This window comes from Gymnoscopelus braueri, assembly GCF_963280865.1.
Source record: "Gymnoscopelus braueri genome assembly, chromosome: 22".
NCBI lineage: Eukaryota > Metazoa > Chordata > Actinopteri > Myctophiformes > Myctophidae > Gymnoscopelus > Gymnoscopelus braueri.
Genome location: NC_137624.1, coordinates 32,425,166 through 32,452,834, shown reverse-complemented (window position 1 = coordinate 32,452,834; position 27,669 = coordinate 32,425,166). Strand labels below are relative to the sequence as shown.

The 27,669-nt window shown below is 42.8% G+C and overlaps 2 protein-coding genes across 3 annotated transcripts in view; one reads left to right on the top strand and one right to left on the bottom strand.

The window, feature by feature from the left end:
- Positions 1-1,240: 1,240 nt before the first annotated feature.
- Positions 1,241-21,375, bottom strand: enc1 (ectodermal-neural cortex 1). Its single transcript, XM_080419057.1, has 5 exons — positions 21,019-21,375; positions 12,185-12,484; positions 10,263-11,213; positions 8,697-9,282; positions 1,241-2,963 (listed from the first exon to the last, which is right to left on the bottom strand). The coding sequence occupies exons 1-4, from the start codon at positions 21,256-21,258 to the stop codon at positions 8,752-8,754; spliced, it is 2,022 nt and encodes a 673-aa protein (XP_080275183.1). The 5' UTR covers positions 21,259-21,375; the 3' UTR covers positions 1,241-2,963; positions 8,697-8,751.
- Positions 21,376-27,360: 5,985 nt separating this feature from the next.
- LOC308079100 (uncharacterized protein) overlaps positions 27,361-27,669 on the top strand; it is a 30,667-nt gene continuing 30,358 nt past the window's right edge. For both annotated transcript variants that reach the window (XM_080420453.1, XM_080420452.1), the window contains exon 1: positions 27,361-27,457. The gene's annotated coding sequence lies outside the window, so the exon portion shown is untranslated. The remainder of the gene's footprint in view (positions 27,458-27,669) is intronic.

The window sequence follows — 27,669 nt, the reverse complement described above, 5'->3', positions numbered from 1 at the left end:
TCTTAATAGTTTTGGGTTCGGGAACTTTGGGCCAAACTATTAAAGACACAACTCAGCCTGGGACCCCGGTTGAAAATAGCAGATCTACAAGATCTGTAGATCTGCTATTTTCGGTGAATGTTATAGCCTCAGAATAGGGATGCTATAGGGTTCAAGTGGTTAAATAAGAAAGTGAAATGGAGATGTCTGGAAAACAAAAACGATCAACCACCATTTCAGGCTGGTGACACACTGCCCAGGCGTCATTCTTCCCCATGTCCATCCATCCACACTCTAATAGCCCACTTATATTTCCGACCGTGATGCGTGTGCCGAAGATAACCAATTTTCAACCGAGAAATGGTTGAATATCAGCATTTTGGGGGGGGGGGGGGGCGACGTGGTTGTATGATAACATATAAATTGGGCTTAACCTTCCCCAGACAGGGAAATTCTCTCTACCATTTAAAAGAAGTTCACCTTCGGAGACTGAACTGTGCAAAAAATCCAGTCCAACTGAGATCCAATAAAGCACATTATCTGGCCATGCATGACACACTCTAAAAAAAGACATTCACTTATATGAATGCAGGCATAGAAACAATAAATAGGATTGAAAAACAAAGTAATAATAATCGGTCACATAATTTAAGACTTTAGAAAAGATATTGCAGCGAGTTTTAAAACCAACCAAACAAATTCATTCTCAGCTTATAGAATAAGGTGACAATCTGTAAGACCACAGAGAGGTTCATGCCAATGGTACTGTCACAATGAGTGGACGACGTGCTCCACAGGGTTCAGCAGCTGTTAGTTATTTTAACAGAAGATGAGCTGATTCCACTTCAGCATTTAACTTAAGCTCGATTTATACCCAGTTGCACGTTGCTGTTGCATGCCGTAAATAGCGGATCTGCAGGCTCACAAGCACGTCCCGGTAGTCGTAGCACACAATTAATTTTACATCAGGCTTTAGTGTAATTGTCCTTTTGATGCATTCTCAAACCAAAGTGTGATTTGCACTGCTCACATGCACAGCAGGTGTAGTGGTCGGGGGTGTAACATGAATTATGCAGACATGTGAGGACATGACCCATATAATAAATAGCGCTGGGTTGTGGGCGAAAGGGGGTGGGGGGGGGGGGGGTAGGGGGGGGGTTGACCATGCCTCTGCTTTTGATATCATTCGTTTTTTTTTTTTAATGGCCGGTGGGTCAAATACATGCGTTTCCTTTTGGGAAGTCTGATAGTTTGATATTAATGTTTGATAATATGACAGTTTAACAATTTGATTAAACCACATTAAGCCAATACAGAAAAAAATTGTTAATGTTTTACAGTAAAACATTGTAGATTGGCAAATGTCGCTATTTGGGTACGTTTTTTTTTGTTTGTTTGGTTTTGTTTGTGAGGACATGACCCCAGCAGCACTGCAACCCTAAACACACCACTCTCACCTTCCCTCAGCCGCTGCTGTCCTTCAAAACCTACCGGCATATAAACTATCAAAGCCCTCTGAAGATGAGCAACCTTCCATGTCTGAAAGAAGTACAATATCAGAAGCATTGCCCGACAATATTTTTTCCCCTGCTCCTTATCTTTGTGCTGGTTGCAAGAGAACCCATCCCAAATGAAAAAAAAAAAAAGAGTACGACTAATGTCTCGGTTAAAAAAAGAACAATAGGCAGCATTGGACATAGAGCTGATGAGCTTATAAGCCTGATATATACTTTAGTTGCACACTGGTGTTGCCTGCGGTAAATAGCAGATATACAAGCTCACAACGCGTTAAGTTTGTGACACGTTGTGAGCTTGTAGATCTGCTATTTACTGAGCACGAACACCGGCATGCAACTAAGTATAAATCCAGGCTTCAGTGGAAGGACAGAGACATTCTTTGAGAGACACACATAATGGGTATGTGGGGGGCTTGGTTTGGAGGACAGAGAGGGGAGATGTTGCTCCTTCATTGTGCCATATGTTTCAGTCAGCGAGCGTCTGACATGTTTTGTCTGTGTCTGTTCTTTATCTGGTTGACGTCCGGGACCTTTTCCTCCCTCCTCGATCCCTCAAGTCCTTCATGCTGTACTCTCTACAGTCTCTGAGCACAGGGTCACCGGCTTTTTTATTTTATTTTTTATATCCCCGGGAGAAGAACATCCATCCATACACGATCCTTACACGTCCTTGGAATTATTTTGTGAAAAAAGATGTGTGCGTGCATGGCGGATTTGTTTTGGAGTTCTCACTGTACGTGGTGCTTTGAAGAAAAGAAATAAAATGTCGCTGTCGGATGGGAACCTTGTAAGTCCAAAATGTGTTACTTTTCAGGAAAGGGGGGGGGGGGGGTGTCTGTGTTCCAGTGGGTCCAATGTAGTTATTATTCAGTCACAATACTTTTCATTGGTTCAATGTTTATAAAATCCACTAACTTTCACTTTAACGTTTTTTTCTTTGTCTTTGTTTTTCCAGAAATAGCACCAAAAAAAAAATTGCTGATCTACAAGCTCGTAGATCTGCTATTTTTGCTACTTTTGTGTGACACTGAAGTGTGACAAAGTAGAACATGAATTAACGAAAAAGAAAAAAAGCATGATATGTTGAAATATGGAGATACAAGGTTTCTGCACGACAGCGACCATATGGCAATAATAGCACACTATACTGTAGCCTGAAATCTGTGTCCCATTCAACGAGCAGCAGTTGTTTTGGTATGTTCACATGAACTATGTTCCCGCTTCCCTTTGAGAAACATGAGATGACATCATTCCAGCTACGGGTCCTCTCAGGAACAATGATTTGCTTCATATGTGTGTGTGTGACTGTTTGCAACATCCAAGTGAGCGCAGGTGTCTGTACATCAATATTTAGTTCTCTGTCTGCTGGATGAAAAGTACATATTTGTGTAATTATGATTGCACAGGAGGTTCAGAGAGGTGATTCTTCACAGTTAGAATCCAGTGGATGATGCAACACGGGGAAATCTGAGGAAAAGAAAAGAGAGAAAAACACATCCATTAAATGAGCTCATGGGATGTGTCTTGTCTTCCACCTAAAACATAAAAAAAGACAAAAAATGCTGCACAATTTACTGCTCCGATCAACACTGGGTTACTGGACGATGTTTCAAGCCTAATAATGGCTCTTCATCAGTCACCTGCCAAAGGTGACTGATGGGAGGAGAGCCATTCGGTTGCCAAGTGGTGGTGCATATTCTCCTCGCAGGATTTACAGCTAAACATAATATTCCTCTAAAACATATATCTCCTATACTGGGCTAAAATAATTTTTTTTGTGTGAACATCATCTACGTACACTTTTTTTTTCTCCACCCATGATTTCTCGCTGGATTCAATTCCCGCAAAGAATTTCATTTTGACCTTTCGGATTTTGAGGCTTTCGTTTAATTTAACTTTAAACCGCGGATGGTTTATGAGCTTGGCGGCCATGCAATATGAGCCCCTCGTGTCCATGTTTGGAGAAATACTCTACTATCCATATGAGCCTATAGCTGTGTCCCATGATGGAGAAACACTTCACTAAACTCCACGAGTCCTGTGTGTGTCCATGATAAAGAAATACTCTACTACTCCATGTCTCTGTCGGGTGGAAACCTCATATGTCCGAAACTGTCTTCTCAGGATTCAAATACAAAAACGGCAAAAGTGGCAGATCGACAACCTCGAAACGCGTCGCTTAGCGCCACGTTTCGAGGTTGCAGATCTGCTGCTTCTGTGTGACGCTGTGGTATGATCAAGTAGGCCGTTAATTTACGAAAAAAACACAAAAAGTTAGAAAATGGAGATAAGCGGTTCCTGCCCGACAGCAACGATATGAGACCTGCGTCCATGATGCAGAAATACTCCACTAAAACTCCACATCTTCCTCTGTGGCCCTGCAGGGTTGGTTTGATGTGGCTGTTGTGGCTAGAGGACTTATAGTCACTGTCAGGGTGGAAAGCTTGTATGTCCCAAAAGTGTTACCTTTCAGGAAATGGAAGTGGCAAGTAGCTATAATCACGGATCTACAAGCTCACAATGCGTAGAAATGCGACGCGCTGTGAGCTTGTAGATCGGCAATTTTTGCGACTTTTGTGCGACACTCTTGTACCAGAAGTAGGGCATTAATTTACAAAAACAAAGCATAAGAAGTTGAAATTGTGGAGATACTAGGTTTCTGCCCAATAGCTACAACATGCATAATGGCTTATGAGTCAACTCCAAATATCCCCTCTGTGTATGAGGTCAACTCTGACTACCCGAAGAGACATTTGCCTTGAAGGCAAATGACTGGTTAATGATCAAACGTACCCCACGGATGTAGTGAGAAATAATGTATACACTTTCTCATGCACAAAGTTATAAAGCTTCAATCTGGAACTTATTTTAATGAATGCAATGTTATTTTAATAACCACTTGAACCCCAGCATCATGCCTATTCTGGGGGGAACATTCTGCAAAAAATTACAGACCCCTGCAGGGGGTCATCAGTATTATAGGTTTAAGACATATTGGCACTCTCATACGCTAGGTTGGTCTAAGACTCAATCACACGCACACACACACACACACACGCGCGCACACACGCACACACACTGGCTGTTGTGGCTGGGGGACATATATGCATGATGGGTTATGACTTATGAGTCGGCTCCAGATATCATGCACACACACACACACACATGTGCACACGCATGCAATTCTTCCACCCTGGCTTTAAATGACCTCAAGAGCCCTTATTTAACTTGTGAATCTCCAGCATGCCATTCTCCCAGCTCTCTGTGAATCATTTAACATCATCACCTTGCATGCCATCTGGCCCGGCAGTGACCTGCTGTCTACACTGGACTCATGATGAACCCAGGTCCTGGGGCTCAACCCTCCTGAGGCTGATATGGTTACTCCTTTCTGAGTGAAGTATTTAAATTACCATTTTTTCTTGTATAAGTCTTGTAAAGGGTAACCATCCTATATTAAAATTGTGAGACGTGACTGGGTGGTTGGCCGGCAAGCCCGGTTATACCATAATAGAGGCCGGCCAGCGGCCTGCCACTATGACTCAGACATAACCCTGTCACATGCCCATATATGGGCATATACTGATGATATCAAGGATCTCCATATATGGGCACAAAGGGGACAAGGACTGACATATACAGAGATCTCCATATATGGGCACAAAAGGGGGAATGCCCATATATGGGCATATACTGATGACATCAAGGATCTCCATATATGGGCACAAAGGGGACAAGGACTGACTTATACAGAGATCTCCATATATGGCCACAAAAGGGGGAATGCCCATATATGGGCATATACTGATGACATCAGGGATCTCCATATATATCTCCATCGGCGGTGCGACGTAGGTGCGAGGGCTGCTTAGCGGCCCGAACTTTAGATGTGAGGGCCGCGTATCGGCCCAAACCTCTAGTATTTACAAAATTCCAAATCGGGACCCGCAATCACTTAAATGTGAACATCGCAAATATACAAGCTTAGGGGCTGCGAGCTTTCAGATGGGTGGGCCATGAACGCTTTTGAGGTTTTCAAGTGGGAAACTGAGCCACACATTGAAGTGTGAAAACACCACCCCTCCTCCCTCGGAGTACAACATTCCTTCCTCTTCCTGTTCTCTCACACCTTCTGTCTGTTCTGTGAAACAGGCCTGGTTGCCATCCATGAACATCCCTGAACACTGTGGCTGCTTTGGCTTCTTTAGAGTTAGCGTTAACTAAGGCCATCAATGCAAACTCCCTCCCAGTGATGAGTCACTGAGAACACAGCAATTCATAAGTCAGACAGGATTTCATCCTGGAGTAATGGAGCAAGCAAGTAGAGCAGCTCTGATCTTTAGCGTTATCAGTCGGGAGACTGTACCACGTACCATGCTGGTTAATGTTGTTGCATGCTTTAGAAACCCCCGCTGCAACGCAATGGAACTTATGCGTTGCGTTACGATTTTTCTGATGACACTTTCACGAAACTATCACTAAACCTAACCCTAACCTCACAAATATATACCTAGACCTAACCCTAACCCTAACCTCCCAAAAATATGCCTAAACCTAACCTTAATCCTAACTCTACCCTCACAAAAACTATGCAGAGATATAAAAAAAACAATTGTACCCATAGTGAGATTCGTTCACGGGAGGATGCAGTGACTAGTCAAGCGTTGCTACCAGGTAAAGCCACCGAAGCAGTTGTCCAAACTTTCGAATCGAGTAGTATTTGAAGCTCCAATGCGTGCCTTTTAGTTTTTGTGTCCTATAGTGACTGCATTAGGGAGTGAAAATGACGGAGCGGCAATAACTGTGAGAATGTGTTGGCGTGGAGTACATTTCAGGCTTTAATGAGGCAGTATGATGTGTGGCCTGCAGTGTGCGGGATCATCATCATCACGTTTGCCAACTGACTGCCCATGTTCCACATCTGTCTGGCCTGCTTACTGTCACAGGAGGAGGGCAGGGGAAAGCTACAAGGCTGGGGACATTTTATCAGCATCAGGGTTGCTACTGGGGACGTTGTATCTGCATCAGGGTTGCTTAGGCTGGGGACATTGTATCAGCAGCAGGGTTGCTAAGGCTGCTGGGGACATGTATCGGCATCAGGGTTGCTTTGGCTGCTGGGGACATTGTATCTGCAGGGTTGCTTTGGCTGGGGACATTGTATCAGCATCAGGGTGGCTAAGGGTGGGGACATCGCTTATACCATGACCAGACGTCCCGGTTTGTCTGGGTGTCCCGAATCCCGACACATATCTCTAAATACTAAAATGTCCCGGTTTTGCGATGTTCATTACCAAATTGTCCCGGTTTTCACTTTTCACCACAGTTTAAAATAATAACGCTTGTTTCGAGCGCTTACATAAGTTTATCTTGTTCTCTTCTGTTGAAAGGTGCAGTCAGTGTGCTATTAAGCGCTAAAATAATTGTCCCCCATCCTGATGAAAACGGCGGGTGAAAATTAAAATTAAAATAAACATTTCAAAGAAGCTCTTTTTTTAAATGGGATTCAATAGATTATGGGTCCTGTTTTTTAGTTTTTTTTAACAATAGGTCACCCTAACCACTACAGGACAGCAGTGGTTAGGGTCAGTCTCTCTAACCACCTCCCTCTGACAGCACCTCATCAACATGACACAGAGTGCCATTAGCCTTATATACCACCATGCTGGAAGTCAGCATGAAGCATGGAGCTTGTCTAATTGACACACCCACCAGGAACAATACAAGTATTCTATTCTGTGTCCTTCAGCCTGACTACCCCCCACTTCATACTGTAAGTCATTTAACCTCTCTTTGTATACAACGACCCCCCTACCCCCATCCTTCACTCTAACACACACACACACACACACACACACACACACACACACACACACACACACACACACACACACACACACACACACACACACTCTGATGGAGCCATATGCTGTATAATTTGGTTCTTTGCATATTCATAGTCTTAAACAAAACATGGAGATACCATAGAAGAGGTTTATCTTTTCTTATATAATGTATCCTCCTCCTCCTCCTCCTCTCCCATTTCTCCTGTCCTCCTCAGAGTCCCACAGGAAGAATAGTATCCTTGTTATGACAGTCAGACGTAAAATATAATCCTCCACTGAATAACAGCACTTTATAAAGGGGAATGTGGGGTGATACAAGAATTGTGGCTGTGCTATTATAGTATAGTATGTCGTCGCTGTTCGGGTGGAAACTTCATATTTCCAAAACATAATGTCCAAATCCTTTTCAGGTTTCAAATTCCAAAATAGCAAAAATCCACAAGCTCAAAAACGCGTTGCATATTTAATTACACAATTATATGTACTGTTGTTCACATAGGCCTATTATATTGGGTCTAACAACCTGTAAACAACATCATGGAAAATAGTAAGGCAAACAAAGGAATTAAAAACAGACAGACAGAGAGACAGACACTGTCTGGTTTGTATTAGAAGCATTGTGCATTGCTGCCTAAATCATCCCGTCACCAGAACCAAGATGTGTCATTCTAAGAACTACTCCCTTTTCACTGAAGCTCAATAACAATATTCACATGCAGTCATGGTTTTCATTTTCTTTTAAAACACACATTCAACACTCAGGACATTGCCTTGTAGCAAAGCAGGCTTTCTCCATCCATCCATCCATACTGTACAGTGGTGTAAAGTAACTAGGTACATTACTTAAGTAAAATTTTGAGGTATTTTGACTTCACTGGAGTATTTCCAATTTTCAGTACTTTTACTTTTACTCCACTACATCTCAGAGGCAAATATTACTCCACTACAATTATTTGAAAACTTTTAGTTACTGGTTACTTTGTAGATTTTGATTGTTATTACAAAACATACATTTACCACTTAAGCCCTACATTTCGGCCATTTGAAAATAGCCGATCTACAAGCTCACAATGCGTCGCACTGCGACGCATTGTGAGCTTGTAGATCTTCTATTTTCAAAAGATTTTTAGACATTTTATACATTTTGAAAACTTGTGAAACGGGACATTCTGCATAATGGGTACTTTCCACTTTTGGTACTTTAAGTACATTTTGATACCAATACTTATGTACTCTTACTCAAGTAAATGTTGAATTCCGGACTTCTACTTGTTACAGAGTACTTCTATATTGCAGTATTGATACTTTTACTTAAGTAACAAACGTGAGTACTTTTTTTCCACCACTGCATACATACCTCCTGGAAGAGGAGTGGACGAGAGGGGGGAAAGGGGACGAGACCGAGCGAAGCCTCAGGCCGGGAGGTGCTTCCAGGTGCTGACGAAGGCCGTGGGGATGAGGGAGTAGGGAACGGTGGTGATGCTGTTCCAGGCGTCCAGCGTGGGGTCGTAGCAGTCCAGAGTCTTGCAGCGCTGCGTGCCAAAGTAACCGCCCACCACGTACAGCTTGTTGCCGGACGCCACCGCCTGGCAACTCATGCGCTTGGCCGTCACGTCGCCCACCTTAGTCCACTGGTAGCTGTCGCTGCTGAACTTGTAGGCCGAGCACGCCGAGAACTCCGTGTCGCCGCCCATCACGAAGATCTGGACGCCCAGCACGGCGGCGGCCGTGTAGCGCCAGGGCTGCGGGCAGGAGGCGGGCACCGTCCAGCGGTTCTCCAGCGGGTCGTAGCACTGCACCTTGGGCAGCTTGTCGTGCGTGACGCTGGTGCCGCCGAAGGCGAAGAGCTTGCCCTTGACGCTGACGACGGCCGCGTTGCTCACGCCCTCCCTCAGCGGCGCCACCATGGTCCACTTGTTGGCCGCCGGGTCGAACTGCTCCACCTGTTTCGCGGCGGTGGATAGTTACACAAAGTACATTTACTTGAGTACTGAACTTTAGCAATTGTACTCCGCTACATTTCTTGGAATGGAAAAAAGTACGTTATGAATTCACTACTTAGGCCCTATTTCAAATAATGCGCATTGCAACGCGTTGTGAGCTTGTAGATCTGCTATTTTCACTATTATTTATATTACATCAATTGTATTACAGCAATACATTGATGTTTAACGGAAAATGTACTTTGTAATGTGTACTTTTGGATACTTAAGTATTTCTAAAAGCATGAACTTTTGAATACTTAAGTATCTTTTTAAACCCAAGTAGTCCAAGTAGTACTTCAACTCAAATACAAATTTCGACAGAGCAACTTTCCCTTGTAGTTTGAGTAACATTTGACCAGGAGACTCTACTCAGTGGTGGAAAGTAACTAAGTACATTTACTTAAGTACTGTACTTAAGTACAATTTTTAGGTATTTGTACTTTACTTGAGTATTTCCAATTTCCAATACTTTTACTTCTACTCCACTACATCTCAGAGGCAAATATTGTACTTTTACTCCACTACATATACTTGAAAACTTTAGTTACTAGTTACTTTTCAGATATAAATTATGATATAATGAAACACACATTAACCACTTTAAACCTATTTTAAACCTAGGCTATTTGAAAATAGCAGATCTACAAGCTCACAACGCGTCGCATCGCGACGCGTTGTGAGCTTGTAGATCGGCTATTTTCAAATATTTAGTACTTTTACTTTTGGTACTTTAAGTACATTTTGATGCCAATACTTTTGTACTTTTACTCAAGTAAGTTTTTTATTCTGGACTTTTACTTGTAACAGAGTATTTTTATATTGCAGTATTGGTACTTTTACTTAAGTATGGAATTTGAGTACTTTTTCCACCACTGACTCTACTATACTTTGACTCATGTACTGGGGGTTACTTGGGAATACTTTGTCCACCAACTGACCTGTTTAAGAGACACAGAGGGAGAGGCCGGGAGGCATCCGGTGGCCGCGGTGTGACCTCCCACCACATACAGGCAGTGTTTCAACTCGGCCGATCCGTGGCCGAACCGGGCAATGAGCATGGGCGCCGCCTTGGACCACTCCTCCTGGACGGTGTCGTACACCCACACGTCTTTGGACACGCCGTTCTCCGAGCCCCTCCCGCCGGTGATGTAGACCCTGCAGCCGATGGCGCAGGCGCTGAACTCCTTCCTGGGGCTGGGGATGTCCGCCTTGGGGATGATCTCTTTGGCCTTCTGGTCCACCAGGTACAGCTTGTCGCACATGAAGGTCGACCCCCCCAGCAGGAAGAGCGCGTGGCTGGTCTTCCGGGGCCGCGCGCAGAGGCTGTTGACCACGCCGTCGTTCTGCAGGATCCTCAGCTTGCAGCGGATGGCCTCGTCCACCAGCTCTTTGCTCTTGGCCTGGGCGTTGATCAGCCCCTCGGTGGAGACGTTCTCCATGAGGAAGACGGCCGGCAGCAGCGCCAGTCGGACCGTCCGCAGCAGCTCCGACAGGTGACAGTGTCTCCTCTCCAGGTCGTAGTTCACCCAGTCGAGGGCGGCCTCGTACACCAGCCTCTCGTCCTCCGTCTCCAGCTCCTCGTGGGACAGCAGCTGCACCACCATGTCCTTGGGCAGCTGGAGGAAGTCCTCCGTCTTGCAGATGGCGGGGAAGTTGCCGAGGCACATGCCCCACGAGAGCTCCGACAGCTTGGTGCACTGGTGGGCGTCGGAGAGCAGCAGCATGCCCAGGCAGTTGGACGGGTGGAGGTTGCGCTCCAGGAACTCGGCGCACGCGTCCCGGATGTCCTGGAACTCCAGCATGTCGCCGGCCTCCAGCAGGGACTCTGCGTTCTCCTCGTTGATGACCACGCGCGACGAGTAGGCGTAGTCCAGCAGCAGCTCCAAGACCTATGGGAACAACCAAATAGACTTATATACAGTGGTGGAAAGTAACTAAGTACATTTACTTAAGTACTGTACTTAAGTACAATTTTGAGGTATTTGTACTTTACTTGAGTATTTCCAATTGTCTATACTTTTACTTCTACTCAACTACATCTCAGAGGCAAATATTGTACTTTTACTCCACTACAATTATTTGAAAACTTTAGTTACTAGTTACTTTTCAGATATAAATTATGATATTATGAAACATACATTAACTGCTTCAGCCCTATTTCATACACAGGCTATTTGAAAATAGCCGATCTACAAGCTCACAACGCGTCGCATCGCGACGCGTTGTGAGCTTGTAGATCTGCTATTTTCAAACATTTAGTACTTTTACTTTTGGTACTTTAAGTACATTTTGATGCCAATACTTTTGTACTTTTACTCAAGTACATTTTGAATTCTGGACTTTTACTTGTAACAGAGTAATTCTATATTGCAGTATTGGTACTTTTACTTAATTAAAGAATTTGAGTACTTTTTCCACCACTGCTTATATAGACAGCCCTTCATGCCGGTAGCTACAGTATGAAGACGGAGGCTATATGAGGCACATGTTGGTCGCTCATCTCACTCAGCGGACTAATTGCTCGGAAACAAGCAGTCCAGTACGGTATGCTTCTGTGTGTTTTCTTGTACTTTTACTTGTCTTTGCACTATGCTAAGCACTCTGGGGGTGTATAATGTTGTATTGTATTGTTATTGTAAGTTTCATACCTTGTTATGCTATGGAGTGACTGACTATCGTAAACGACACTGACAATATCGCCGGGACAGTTTGTTTATTTTCGGACCACAATTCTTATATAAGACGATTCTAAGATGACCCAGTGTTATTTTCCATAGAGATATTACTTCCGTGACCAAGGGGATGAGCAAGTGACGTCAGGACTTTCTGTACTCTATAAAGGTCTTATCTTATATCTTACCTCCGGGTGGATGGAGTCGCGGAAGTCCACCTCGCTGGCCTGGCTCTCCCGCAGTCCGCCGCTGAACATGGCCTCGAAGTAGCGGCTGCATGCGGCCAGCACGGCGCGGTGGCAGGGGAAGGAGCGGGCGCCGGCGTGCAGCAGCACGTCGGTGAACAGCCGCTGCTGCCGCAGCGAGTTGAGGTGCATGAGGACGCTGTCCGCGTACGACGACTTGTGGAACAGGTAGATGTTCATGGAGCCGGTGCTGGCGCGGGACTTGCGGTTCTCGTGGACGCAGACGGACATTTTCATTGAATCCTGAAAAAAAAGAAAAAAAAGATGTTTTAAATGTATTCTAGATCAGTAGTTCACAAACCTTTTCAAGTCAATGACCCCCCGAATTGATATGTATTTGACCGCGGACCCCCCCCATCTGAAAAGATTTTGTGCCAGGGAGAGAAGATTTGTGTAAAACATTTTTTTATTATTATTTTATTAAGTGACGCGCTGTGAGCTTGTAGATCTGCTATTTTTGAATAGCCAACGTATAAACGGATAAAGTGTGATAGATATTTTGTCTACTATTGATGACTTAAAGGTGGTGTAGTGATATTGTTCTAGAAATCATTGCTATAGAATGTTTGTACAGTAACAGGGCTCCCGTCTCTCCAGCTCTTAAACAGAAAATACATTTTCAGGTCTGGATACCAATTTCATCCAGTGGGAGAGAGAAGTCATACGGCTGTTTTAACCAAACAATATCACTTACAGCACCTTTAATAGTTTATAGTGTAATTTAACGTGGTGGAATTCCATGAGCAACCATGCATTTGTCATGTATAGTTGATCTATTTCATCTACGTGTTTGCAGATAAAGTAGGTGGAGAAACCTAATACAGTACTGTATTATGTTTCTCCACACTGATATTGTTTTTCTTAAGTCTTACTAACCACAAAACCATTTTGTCTGGTTCAAGATAAGCATCCTTTACCCAACCTTTTCCTTGCCAGGTCAGGTTCCTGCCAAAGCGGCTCATGGTGAAGAACTGGTTTCAACCGCTATTCCGGCAACTGTTGACTAATAGAATTATGTTGTTTACAACATAACCAGATATCGAGCCTGCATAGTTAATGTTTCTATTTCTTTTCTTTTTTTTCATAAAAACAAATCAAAGAAGTTTAAAATCAAAATAGTAACTGAAAAATGTATGGTCTTCAAACGCATTAGAAGGACAATGTCAGGCACCAGAACCGGGACGTGCGTTTAAATGGAGTTTGAAAAATTTATATCGAAATATTGAATCAAGCCACCTAAAACTGTCCGGGTGCACACAGAAGCCAGAGTGGACGTAATTAAATAGTCAAATGAAATTCCCCTTTAAGTGGTTAAAGAGGTTCCAATATGTAATTCTCCCCAGCTTTATTACAAAATGAATTTGAATTCAGAGGAAGCAAATTGACAGCTTTAATCTTTGTACCAATTTCATTATCTAAACATGTTCAAACAACAGGTGCGAGAAAAGAAAACAGTAGGCATGATTTGGGTCACACGAGCAACAAGCATCAAGGGTTGCTTCCCCTGATGAGTCATAGCATACCAATAAGTAACTCATTGTCAAGCAATGATGGGAAAATACAAAGAATGTTCCTCTTTGGTATGCTGAACACCACAACAAGAGGACATGGTGACATGTGACTCCTTCGGTGTTGTCAGTTGTCATTAATCACTTTCAAACTGGCATCCTATTCCGGTCAGGTCATTATAGGTGAAAATATGATTTTATATTCGTGGAAATTTGCATTTTTATTCTTTTGTAACAACTTTTCTGTTTTCACTCTGCACTACATATCTTCGCTGAAAATAGCTGATCTACAAGCTCACGACGTGTCGCAATGCGACGCGTCGTGAGCTTGTAGATCTGCTATTTTCGGCTAAAGTGTTGCCCAGGATGTGGATGCTGGGGGGTATAAGTGACAGACAGTGTCTGTCTGGATCTTCCTGTGTGATCTTCCTCCTAACCTTTGAATGAAGCAGGTGCTATATAAGCTCATAGAGAACCATTGAGGGAATCGATAGCTTTAAACGTAAAGCTGCTAAACAAGCCAACATTTGGAGCTGTGAAGGTCAAGAAGATTAATTGTCAGGGTGCACTGCTAGGTTACCTGATGTGTGCGTCAACCTCTTAATCACTGGCTTCTGTCTGGAGACCTGTGTTGTATGTCTCTCTCTCTCTCTCTCTCTCTCTCTCTCTCTCTCTCTCTCTCTCTCTCTCTCTCTGTCCACGGCTTAATGTCTCTCTATATCATCCTATTTAATTAGGGCAGTGTGTGTGTGCATTTCTTGAAGATATGGAAATATGGAATACTCCGCCATTACATCTACTGGAGTTGTCTCCCCACCAATTCAAGAAAGATCTGCCATCGCTTCTCTTAACCACCACTATACTTTCCATATATGGTCTGCCTAATTAACCTGGGTCTATTCAATATTTTCCCCAGAGGTTTCGTTTTTGTTGTGCCTTTTGTTGTTGCGATATGCTTTGGTTGTTTATTTTCATTGGTGTATTATCCATATCGTGGGGCATTAGTTTACAACAGAACAGAAAAAGTTGAAATATGGAGATACAAGGTATTCTGCCTGACAGCAACGATATAGAATATATTAAGATGAATTAATCTAATAGACAGCAGCACAGTACTCGTCTTCTCCACTACCCCGCTGAGAACAAATGTATCCTTCTCTAAAGATGACAAGACTGCCTCTAAAGAGACCGAAAAAAAGTCCACACTCAGATTATATCAAAGTCCTTTTCACTCTCACTCACGCACACACACATGCATGCACCTGTGCACAGGTGCGCGCGCGCACACATACACACACACACACACACACACACACACACACACACACACACACACACACACACACACACACACACACACACACACACACACACACACACACACACACCGTGATGCAGACAATGCACAGAAATTGTCAGGGTCCCTACAGTATACTCATTTTGAGTGAAGATGTCTCTTCCCATTCTGACTCACATGTCTCACGTTCATCCACCCTACTTCCAGACACATCAGGAACCTCATCCACTAGAGCTGGCTGGGCAATTAACTGGAAATATATCCAAACCCACATTTACAACCAATAAAGACTTAATCTTGCTCATGTAGGTTAATCGAATAATCAAAAAGCATGTTTTCCCCCCGTATATATCAGTGAATCGACATATATTTTTTTAATAATCGACTAATTCGATAAGTCTGATTATTAGTATATGCAAAGGTATTATACAAAAGTAGCTCAAATAACCGATCAATAATCTCACAATGCTTCACTTCGCTACGACGCTGTGACCTTGTACATCTATTGTCACCATACGAGTACACCCCATGGACATGACGCTAGCGTGTCACATCATGTGCAAGTATGCCCCATGGACATGACGCTAGTATGTCGCAGGGCCTTAAACTCCAATCCATCTCTTGACACTGCGTGCCAAGCAGGGAAGCATTTTTTATAGTCTATGGTATGACCAGGTCAGGGAAGGGGGAATCGAACCCTGACCTCCCAATCTCAGGGCGGACACTCTAACCACAAGGCCACTCTGCTGGTTATCCAGCTTTCTGTCTCTTTGGCTTTACTTTAACTCTGTATCCTGTATCCTCTCTCTTCTCATGGAACACTACAAAACGTGCACTAGTAAAATAATTTCACCCACTGCTTTTATACCCGTAAACCTGTGATGTGAAAAATGAAACTGATTCAGATTGTGTGTGGACACCGTTGGGTTTCTCATACATCTTTAACATCCTTAATCTTTTTTTTTTACTTAAGAAATGTAACTCTTTGTGTCATGTATGCTTTGGATTAATTTAAGCTTCTTAGTTTTTTCTCACTGCTGTCACAGTGATTTCATTTCTTTAACGGAACAACCTGTTGTTGACACAAACGTGGCTGAATGCCAGTGAAGTCAAGTGATCCAGATACACAGTCATGATGCCGGTGCGGTATGCAGACTAACTGCTCCAACCTGTACTCAGTCCTTCCCCGATCTCATAATGACTTCTAGCTTGGCTTATAACCACACGATCCTAATAGTGTGCCTTTTCTAGCATTGTCATAATAGGCGGAACATTTGGCGAAAAGAGCCAAACTATGAACGCGTTGTGAGAGCTCGTACTGTAGATCGGCTATTTTTGGCGAAGATATTTTGTGTAGAGGGGGGAAAAGGGAGGAGGCCTAGTATATAGATCCCTGGGGGAACCCGGTCAACAAAGTATATAGGGTTTAACAGTAGAGGATATTGACATATGTCTTGTTGACTAGTAAACCCCATGGGGGACCCCGCTCAACGGACTTGTATCAAATGACAGACAGATATATAGACCTTTAGTGATCCCCTTTAGTGAATTCAGGCACCAGTGGCAGCACAACAGGTAAGGTACAGATACAGAGTAAGAAAAGTGCTGTGAGACACAGTCAGTTATCATATCTATGTTATCATATAACATCACGAAAAGCGCCGCTGAACAAACGTATACGACAGTGGCCATACACCCTACACAATAGCATGCATTATGCAAAATACACTGTACAGAATACACACAGTCCCAGTGTCATACAGTAATAATTAGACCAAGTGGTCAGCCTTGAGCGCACGGGAGGAGCAGTTAGGGGTTAATCATTTATAATCATATATTCCTCTCATTGCAGCATCTGCAATTTGGGAGTTTGTTTAAGAGGAACTAAAGGAGTGTTCTGTTCTGCCGGTGGTGAACATATTGAAATCCTCAAGTGCCAAGAGGTGAAAACAATGGAAAACGTTTGAACAAATTTGTGTTTTTAATTTGCCTAACGTGCAACTATGTTTAAACAAAATGATGAACATTTTCCACAAGATTCTCCTGTGCACGTTTTGCCGGGTTAGTCTCATGGGACGTTATGTATGCAAAAGAGGACTCAAATGAGTCCTCTAACCCTAACCCTAACCATATTGCAAACACCAGACAGTCAACAGAAAAGTATGTCAATATCCTTTAATGTTAAACACTATTGACTTGACTCCTCTGCCACGCAGTTTCCGCTCTCAAGGGTGCCATTGGGCAGACAGTTTGCTGTTTACCTGCATTACCTATTCTCTGCTGTGTCAGCCTAGCGATTTTTAATACTACCGTTCTTAACTAGCTGCATAGTCTTTGTACTGGGCGGTATACTGTTATGATTTGGGCAGCCATAGCTGAATAGGTAGAGAGAGGCCGCCCGGGGAACAGAAGGTCACATGGTTTGAGCCCCGAAAATTTGTCGAGACGAGATGTCCCTGAGCAAGACACTTAACGACTTAAACCTCAGCCTCCGTATTCTGTTGGCTGAGAATCACCGGTGAAGACTATGTTGGTGCTGGTTCAATTCAACTTCTAAAGTGCTGAGTGGTCCACCTCAACCAAACAGGGACCACCACCACCACCACCACCACCATCACCCCTTGAGGATGAGGGAGGTTGAAATTCATCTTGTGGTGGTGCAAGTATTAGTAGCAGGGTTGGATTTGCTGTGGGGGATGGGGGGCGGGGGGGGGTTAAATCCATTGCCTCTGCTTTTGTTATACCTCCTCTTGTCATTCATTTTGAGGGCCGGTGAGGAATGTTTTAGTCCCCTGCTTCTGGCCAGTGAGTAAAATGGCGTGAACGCTAGTCAGCAAACAACAGGGTAAAAAATGGTCACGTACGTAAGTAAGCCTTTACTGAGCCATGTGGCCCAAAGGGGAGGAGCCTATCTCCTGTTTCTGTAGCTTGAGGCGGCTTGATGTACATGTACATCCTCCCAGCCATGATGTAGGGTACAAGTACATCCCCTGGACATGACGCTAGGATGTCACAGGGACTTATACCCCCAATCCAACCCTTGATGCTGAGTGCCAAGCAGGGCCGCATGGGGACCCACTTTCATGGTCTTTGGAATCGAACCCGGATCTCAGGGCAGACAGTCTAACCACCAGACTATTATGTATGTAGTGCCAATTTACTGCTACAAAGTAACCATGATAGCAGGTAAGCATCAAACGTAGCATCTGCCTATAAATAGCATGCTATAAGAACAGTTGACTGGATTCCCAAGGGCTCTACTAGGCCCCCTTAGTAGCTGTGGACAAGTTAGCAAACAGTAGCCTATATGTTTCTACCTCGTATCTCAAAAACTTGGGAGAACATTTTTTTTAATAAAAAATAACCTGTGTTCCAATGGAACCAATGTAGGTGTTTTTTAGTCTTGTTAATCATTTTAATTGGTTCAATATGTATAAAACCCACAGACACACTTAACCACTTTAAATTTCACTTTCAAAATGTTTCAAAAGTAGCAAAAATTGCCGATCTACAAGCTCACAACGCGCCACTGTGAGACACATTGTATGCTTGTAGATTGGCATTTTGTGTGTGCGCGCGTGCGTGCGTACGTACGTGTGAGAGACACTGACTCATACGACGACGTAGGGCATTAATTTACGAAAAAACACGAAAAGTTGAATTATGGAGATACAAGGTTTCTGCCCGACAAGGTCGTTACATACTGTAGCATTATGTGAACAAGTATTCATCTGTAGTCGAGCATCTATCAAAACAAGCAGATCGTTGCTGTCGGGGCAGAAACCTCGTATCTCCGTATTCTAAATGTTTTCTTAAATGAACGTCCTACTTGATCATGCTACAGCGTCACACAAAAGCAGCAGATCTGCAAAGCTTGAAACGCGGCGTGAAGCGGCGCGTTTTGAGCTTGTAGATCTGCTGCTTTTGCTATTTTTGAACTTGAGTCCTGTAAAGTAACAGTTTTGGACACATGAGGTTTCCACCCGACAGAGACCAGATCTAATCTCAGTCAGTGTAAGTGTGTGGGTGGACAGTCAGTCGTCGTGCTGCAGATGAGCAAACAGCTAAATCCCGAGTGATACTTTAACTCTACAAAGTGTTAAAATTGACCTTTAACCCTAATTAAGACCGGGAAACGCATCTGTGTCATTTTAGATTTGAGCTATAACCATGATTTTATACTTTGGCTTTTCAAAAATAGTAGATCTACAAGCTCATGGCGCGTTCACAGAGTGCCGCGCTATGAGTTTGTAACTCAAATCTTTGATTCTGGAAGTCCTTGGAACAACATATTTTGAGATGGGGGTCTGAATCCTAACAGTTTTTTGAAAAAAAACCTATGTTTGCTATATCAGTGGTTCTCAAACTTTTTCATGTAAAGGACCCCCAAAATTATATGTATTTGGCCACGGACCCCCATCTCAAAATATTTTGAATAGGACCCCCAGAAGCAAGGATTTGAGTTACAAATGTTCGCTTTAAAGAATATATATATGTTCAAAGATTTGCTGTAATTTCAGTATTGAGCATTAGAATGTTGCAGGCTTAATTAAATTATTTGTATGCATTATTTATGGTATAGTTTATGGTATATTTGATATCCTCAATGATACATTCTGCACTCATATACTGTTCAGAAAATCCAAGAGCAAAAGGTGTCAATCCATACAGAACCATAGATCTACAAGCTCACAACTTGTGAGCTTGTTTTTCAAATGCTCCTTATAAGCTAGTCTTTTTAATCACCAACATTTTGACTGTGGGTTGCCTTCTTTGTCACGACCTTGATGAAAACAACCCACTGAGGTATATGTGTGTGTGTGTGTGTGTGTGTGGTATTTCTCAGTGCTTTCCATGCTGCAGAGACAGTAGCTTACTATAAGCACCTCCTAGACTGGATGCATTTCAGTACATTTTCATCTGCCATCTGCTTTGTCTGGGGGGAGAAAAAGGAGGGTATCCATCCAAACTGAATGAATCCTTCTCGTTTGCCACATGATACATGCATTGTGTCTCAAAACAGCTGTCACCATCTCTGTTTAGTTTCAGTTAATGGCATTTTAAACCGAAGCCATGTCACTAAAGGATGTCTTGATCAAATTAGGAGCATTAATGACACATCAGACAGGCAGCGAGGTCTGGAGGGCACACCTGATGCCCCGGGCTGGCCATTTAAACTGAGCAGCCATCAAACCTCCACCATGCTGCCAGAACAGAAGACATGCAGCTCTATATAAACAAACATTGCAGCAAGGAGAGTGTCTGTCTGGCATTAATATATTAAAACAAAGAACACAAAGGCGTTGGTTGAATGTAGGCTATACTGTCAAATGAAACAAAGATGAAGATAGGTGGGAGTGGGACATAGCCCATCAGTCAGGCTATTCATCGCATTATGTGTGTCTGAGTCTGACACCCATTTTTCCACCAATTATATCAAAATTGATCTAATCAATGGTTATGGTAGTACTAAGTTTTAGGCTAGACTACCCCAGATATGTACATAAACACAGCCTGGCTATTATTGATCATGTTCTTCTACACTCCCCTCCCTGATCATCATTGATTCGTGATCAGAAATAAATTAGCCTATATTATAGGGGAAGGAAAACCCCCGCTTTAGCAGCTATTACAGGCTTGTAGGCTATCATCATTATCAGTAATAACATAGTTATAATAACATGATAACATTATGATAAGATATATTACAGGCTCAGCCTGTATAGACGTTTTTCATGTTATTATAACTATGTTATTACTGATAATGATGACAGCCTACAGCCATCATTATCAGTAATAACATAGTTACAGTTACAGTGTAATAACATAGTTATAACAACATGGCACTACAGTTACAGTGGAATAACATAGTTATAACAACATAGCATTATACAGTTATAGTGTAATAACATAGTTATAACAACATAGCATTACAGTTATGGTTATCATTCCATGTTGTCCATGATACATACCTCTTTGGGTGAAAGTAGGAGTTCAATTCTGCCCGCTTTATCCCTGGAACATGAACATGCCACAGTCTGTGAGAGATGAGCCGCCACGATGACCGTTGGTTCCAGTGGAAGCCTCCTCCTCTGTGCGTTTTTGGGAATAGAAACCAAACGAAGTCCTCCTCGGTTTAAATTCCGATCGATACTAACCAGAGAGAAATATTCAGTGGAAAAAAAAGAAAAGATGGATCTACTCTTTCTCATACAACGGATCTAGGCTGGATATTGAGTATATTCTTCATTAGATAGATAATCCACCACGGCTGTGTATACGATCTCCACGTTCCACAGACATCTGCTACTGCTGCTGCTGCTGTGGTGTGTGTGTATGTGTGTGTGTGAGACGCTCCCCCCTGCCTGCCTGCCTACTAACCACTCTTCCCTAGAATTTAATGGGAGAGGAGGGGGAGGACCATCACCTCTCTCTCTCTGGGATGAAGTGGGAGGGTAGCCTACTACATCAGTGGTTCTCAACCTGTGGGTCGGGACCCCCAGGGAGGTCCCCACATGATTTTTTTTTTGGGTGGGGGGGAGGGGGACCCCCAAATTAATGTAGGTATTATTTGGGAGCGGACCCCCATCTGAAAATATTTTGTGACAGGGACCCCCATACAAGATTTGTGTTGTTAAAATGTTAAGAAATAATAATAATAATAAAACAAAAGATATTCATCAAGATCAAGAAAATATCAGATCTACAAGCTCACAAAGCATTGCAATGCGACAGAAAATATTCCAATTTCTTTTTGAAAATATTTAACATTTGTAAAAAAAAATATATATATATATAAGATAAAAAAAAAATATATATATATATATATATATATATATATATATATATATATATATATATATATATATATATATATATATATAAAGAAAAGGATCTGTATCTATTCAAATAGCCAATGTCGGTTTAATGTAGTTAAACTGATGGGGACCCCCTGGAACCCCCTCCAAGGACCCCTGCCCGGGAGGGTCCCCGGGCCCCACTTTGAGAACCACTGGCTTGTTATGATTGAGGTGAATAATTAGGAAGACATCAAGGGCATTCCAGGGCATCCAAGCGACTCAACAGCACGTCTGCGTGCACAGCACGTGCACGTTTATAGGTTTATTGGATAGGATCCCTGGGGTCCACATAAAAAGAAGTACAAAGAGTGCTGCATGCTTATACCTACAGTAGTAGACTAATACCTCTGTTCTGCCCACAGATGTGCAGGTATTTGTACGTAGTTTAACTCCTTGAACACCTTTGTAGCCCCCCAGTGTGACGGACCCCAACACCATTTCTTATCTCCCATGGGATCCCAAGCCACACTGTAAAATCCTCAGTGTTCATTTAACTCAGACTATACTGTCTGAGTTACAGACCCTTATATGGGTCCATTTGGTTCCCAAATATCTATATCATTTAGCTGGGGGACCCCCTCAGGACCCCTGGAGAACCACTGGCCTTTCACTAGTAGGCCTATGACTAAAGTAAGAAAGCATACTGCATATAATCTGATTGGATTATGTATATTACTATTGCATCAAAGATACAACTTTAGATATTAAAGGAGTAGTTCACCCAAAAATTACTTATTTTCTATCAATTACACACCCCATGAAGCATTGAATTCATGGTGATTGTTTTGTTTTCGTCGCATTCCTAAGCCAATAATTTGATGACCGGCGGTCTCTCCGGTAGGTGACTAGAGACTCTTTGAGTCTCCTATCGGAGACATTAGCATCTTTCTGCCGGTTATTGGCTTAGGAATGCGACAAAAACAAAACAATCTCCATTAATTCAATGCTTCATGGGGTGTGTAATTGATAGAAAACAAGTAATGTTTTGGGTGAACTACTCCTTTAAGCCTGCAATCGTTGTGATTTGTGATGATGATGATGTGCTGTAGCCTACTAACCCAATTAGGAGTAGTAATTACTGCTTTGATTAGGCTACTGTTCCAAAGGCTGCTGCTATTTCTGTTCCATTGAGTCTGGATTAGCTGAAACTAGCTGTGGATGTCAACTAGCCTATTCATTCCCTTTATCATACTGTTTCTTTTTCTTTTTGCATTTTAATGTGGCTTTGTCACTTTTGTGAGAAAAGAGATAGTGCTACTGCAATTAGCTGAAAGCTCTCGGCTGTCTGTTAATTCCAAGAAGTTCCTCGTGGTTTTCTCATGAGCTGAGGCTTGTTGTCATTAATGTGTGTTTTTTAAATCAACATGCTTAGATAATCAAAAATCTGTGATTAAGAAAACTCAAAACAAAAAAGATGTACCACACATTGCCTGTTAAATCATCAAAGTCATGACAATGGGGCCCCCTAGTGTACAAAAGGCAACCCTACAGTAAGCAAAGGGATTGGCACTGTGCTTTGAGGTAGGCAGTAAGTTACAGTAAGTGTGTTGTATTACAGAAATGTAGTGGATGTGGTTTTCTAGACTCAATTGCTTGCCGGGTTAAAATGGCTGCTGTGAAAAGAGATTATTCAGGGTCTATTCCCTTTTATTCAGCACCAGACAGGCTTCCATACATTGCAGCTGTATGGGACTTCAGGCCAAATTTGAACTGGACCATATTTCCTACATTTTCCAAATGTTTTAGCTCAAGACCCAAAAGAGAGATTAGACGTTTGCCCGGGACCCAAACTAGTGAAAATAGCAGATCTACAAGCTCACGACGTGGTGCAAGATCTCCTATTTTCACTACTTCTTAACCTTTTTTTGTTATTTACTTATGGAAATGATTAGTTGTTTTTATTTATTTATTGAAATACTTCATTAAATTGTTTTTAATTGATGAAAAGTTTTGCTGTTAAGCTTTTTAAAATAAAGTATCTTTGTTTACGTACGAAACGAAAAATAGGGAATATTACCCGCGACCCATAAAAATTGCTCCGTGACCCAGACATGGGTCCTGACTCCTGAGACACGTTTGTGACGTGTGGGGGATGGCTGATTGAAACTGTCACACCTGGCCCCCGTTCAAACTAATAGGACTCTGAGCTGAGTGTGACTGCACACAGGTTCATTCTAATCCATGCAGACAGTCAGTCATCCCCACACACACCCTCAAGAGAAAGTCTCTCATGGCAGCATGCATGTCCATCTGCTCTGGCTTGTATAACATCTTGCCACTCTCCACAATACATGCGTTTGAACCCTCTGACCTGTGTCAGAGGAACCCCAGCAAAGCCACAGAGAGAGGTGTTGGGTGACACAGACTTGCTACACACTATTGCCTGCCCCGAACAGGCAGCAGATGACCAGGGGAAGCGACACAGCAGGGCCTCCTAGAAGATGCACTGGGAGTAGCAGTGTCCTTCGGGGGCCACACAGCACTGGCCCCAATGCCAAGACCTTCCCCCGACAATGGCTGAAGTCGATGGAGGGGCGTTAGATACCATTGTGAGTGACCCACCTGCCCAGCGTCCTCCCAGCCTGTCCAAGCAGCCCATTGCAGCAGCCACCTCTACCTGAGAGGTTTCTGAGAGGAGGTGTGTGGGACAATGCTGGTGGAGGGGTTTTATTACTTAAACTATGGCAACCCTGTGTCAGACTCTGTTGTTTTTCTATTTTTGCTGTTGGGGTTAAAACTAATTGGACTCTGAGCTGTGTGTTCCAAATAAGTAGAAATATATTTTCTCCATAGCCTATTGGGTTATTTCCTCATTTCATACTCCCAAGTGTGTACAGTAGACGGGTGTGGGATCGTCACAACATGTTCCTTTATCAGATGAGTGTATGAATGTTGCCATTTCTTTTGCATTGTTAATAACCGTTACAAACACACGTCTGCTTTGGTAAAACACGCATCTATCAGACTGGCTGCCGGCTACTACAGGACGTCACAGACATAAATCTCATACCGGAGCGGAATAGTGTGTATAGCGCCCTTGGGAATCTGGTCAAGTATGGGGTTCAGGGGCGTCACAGGGGGGGTGTAAGTGGGACTGAGTTAATAGGGCCCCCCCCCCAAAAAAAAAAAAAAAAAAAAAAAAGTATTTTTTTGGTCTTTTTTAAAGAAAAAAAATCATAGGGGGGCCCACAGTGAATCTTTGTCCCCAGGGCCCAGAATTTGGTGCTACGCCCCTGATGGGGTTTAAGTGTTTAAACGTGTACAAATTCAAATGACCTTTTCTTTTCTTTTTCTTTTTATCGCTGCCAATTGTCTTCAGGGACGCACACCAGTAGCAATTATAATGTATAGGTATTTCAACTCGCTGTGCGGGTTTAGAGTTAGACTGCCTGGACTCCGTCCTATCCTCCGTGTCATCAGCGCCCATACCCTAGGTGGCGTTGGTGAAAGGGCCTCTCTGTGTGGAGTTTGCATGTTCTCCCCGTGTCTCCTAGGGTAGGTACCGTCACAAAAACATGTAGTAATCCTGGTTGCTAGACCGCCTCCCCCATGACAGCCGGGGCGCCTGATGGAGGGGAAAGTAACTGGTTGGAATAACGTGTTCCTTCCACGCACTACGTCCTACCAGGGAAACAACCCCCTGTCAGGTGATAAGAAGGTCAGTTGGCTCTCATGCATTGAAGGAGGCATGAGCCTCACTCTGGGCTCACTAGGCTGGCGGGGGGAGTGTAGCGCCCAGAAAAACATTATACAAAAAAAGACTACCTGGACTCTTCAAGAATCTTTAGGAAAGAGGCCAGCTTCTCTGCTGGTGGCTCTCTGAACTCATTAGATGTCTTATTTGGAGGCTGACAAAATGTGTACAGGTGTGGGGTCACTTTATCCCCATTTGCTGCTACTATACCTTGTGTGTGTCAGTAGGTGATGCTGTAATGTCCGAGGAGTAACAAAAGGCTCGACACCTCACAAAAGGCCTGACACTTCACCAAAGGCCTGACACCTCACCAACAAAAGTAATTTTCACTCTTATGTACCTGTACACAAGATGTAACAACGAACCTTGAACCTTGTTTTTTGTTATGTTCTTTGGACATATATAGCCTTTTTATTCTAGTATATACTGACCTCCTGTGGTTGTTTTTTCCCCATACCTTCTATATTCTATTAGCCTGGTAAACCCTCCCTCCGGAAATCTCATTTCTATTTGATTCCAGGAATGAAATGGAATTGATATTTCCGGAGGGAGGGTTTACCAGGCTAATATTCTATAGCTTTGTGCCAGAGCTCTCCCCCACTTGAGCAGCAGCTATGCATCCCACTATAATGGCATCCTATGGATTTACATATGGCTTGAAAGTTTTTCATTCTTGTTTGCTGTGATGAAGGCCACCTTTTGGATGAAACATGCTGCCAAAATAAACAGTTCCATTATGAACCAGCCTGTTTATTAAAGGGGTTTAACTTTATGAAGAGTGTCTTGGACTCATTACTGTTTTTGAAGGAACTGAGGTTCATGTCTGTCTGACTCTAGTGGCTCTACACTATCCAAGGATACAGTTATGGAGTGAATACGAGGAGAATAATTTCTTTACATACCTCAAAGTATACAAACCTTCGGTCAGATATTTTGCATATAAAAAAACAAATGTTTTGGAGAGCGGTTGACCGAGAAAAACACGGTATACTGTTTGAACACATAAGAGGAAAGGGAAGAATTATATATTTTCTGGATTTTGAGAATCACAGCACTTAAAATAGGGTTTTAAAGGGTTGGAACCACCCAGAGTTAAAGTGGAGGATATGTATTTTATGGATAAGGGGACATTCAAGATCATGATCTGGGATAAAAGAAACCAAAAGACAATTGACTAAATTAATTATTAGAAGGACCCTTGAGAAGATTAAGTATTTAGAATAAGGGGTGGAAATAGAAGACCTATTACCATAATGACACAACAACGACAGTTTAAGATTATTTATATACACACACACACACACACACACACACACACACACACACACACACACACACACACACACACACACACACACACACACACACACACACACACACACACACACACAGTTTGTTTTCATGAGGTTATTGTATTTTTTTTATTTAAACAAAAAATATTATTCTTGTTTGATTGTGATTGTGTTTCTGTGTTCTTATCTTGTGTCTTTTGATTATCACTTGGTAAACTCTACCAAACTTTAAATGTGCTCTATAAATAAAGTTGGATTGGATTGAGTTGGATTAAATATAAACCCTGCCCGCGCAGAGTAACGCGTCAAACGGAACCGGAACGTTCCACATGTGCCGCGGATGCAGTCGGAACGTAAACAAAACGGCAACAGGAACAGGAAGTCCTCCTCGCGCCTGAAAGACTCCATCTCCCACAATCCCTTGTTTTGACCAATGAGAATGTCTTTGCGTCAGTTTGTTAAAACATGGCGGACCAGTGTATGCATGGACTCTACAACAGCTTGGCTTTGAACTAATTGTATTTTTAGATTCCCTGCTTCATCAAACGAGCCAGTTCTTCTGCAGGTACGTTACTAACAGAACCACATACGTATAAAAGACAGAGTTACACATAGTTAAACGTCTATTACTTTATTATCACTGTTAATCAGTTCATTATCTACTCTTCGCCTGTGGCTAAAGCGACCGTTGCTCAGGAAGAGAAATGTATTCAAAATACAGCAATTCTTTCCCCAATTTTCTGTTTTTGGTTTTGTAAAAAATATATTCTATATTTT

Coding starts and splice junctions, on each gene's coding strand:
- enc1 (XM_080419057.1), bottom strand. CDS start 21,258: ATGAGAAAGAGTAGATCCATCTTTTCTTTTTTTTCCACTGAATATTTC. Junction 11,214..12,184: donor GCGACTCCATCCACCCGGAG/GTAAGATATAAG, acceptor TTGTTCCCATAG/GTCTTGGAGCTGCTGCTGGA. Junction 9,283..10,262: donor CCTCTGTGTCTCTTAAACAG/GTCAGTTGGTGG, acceptor GCCGCGAAACAG/GTGGAGCAGTTCGACCCGGC.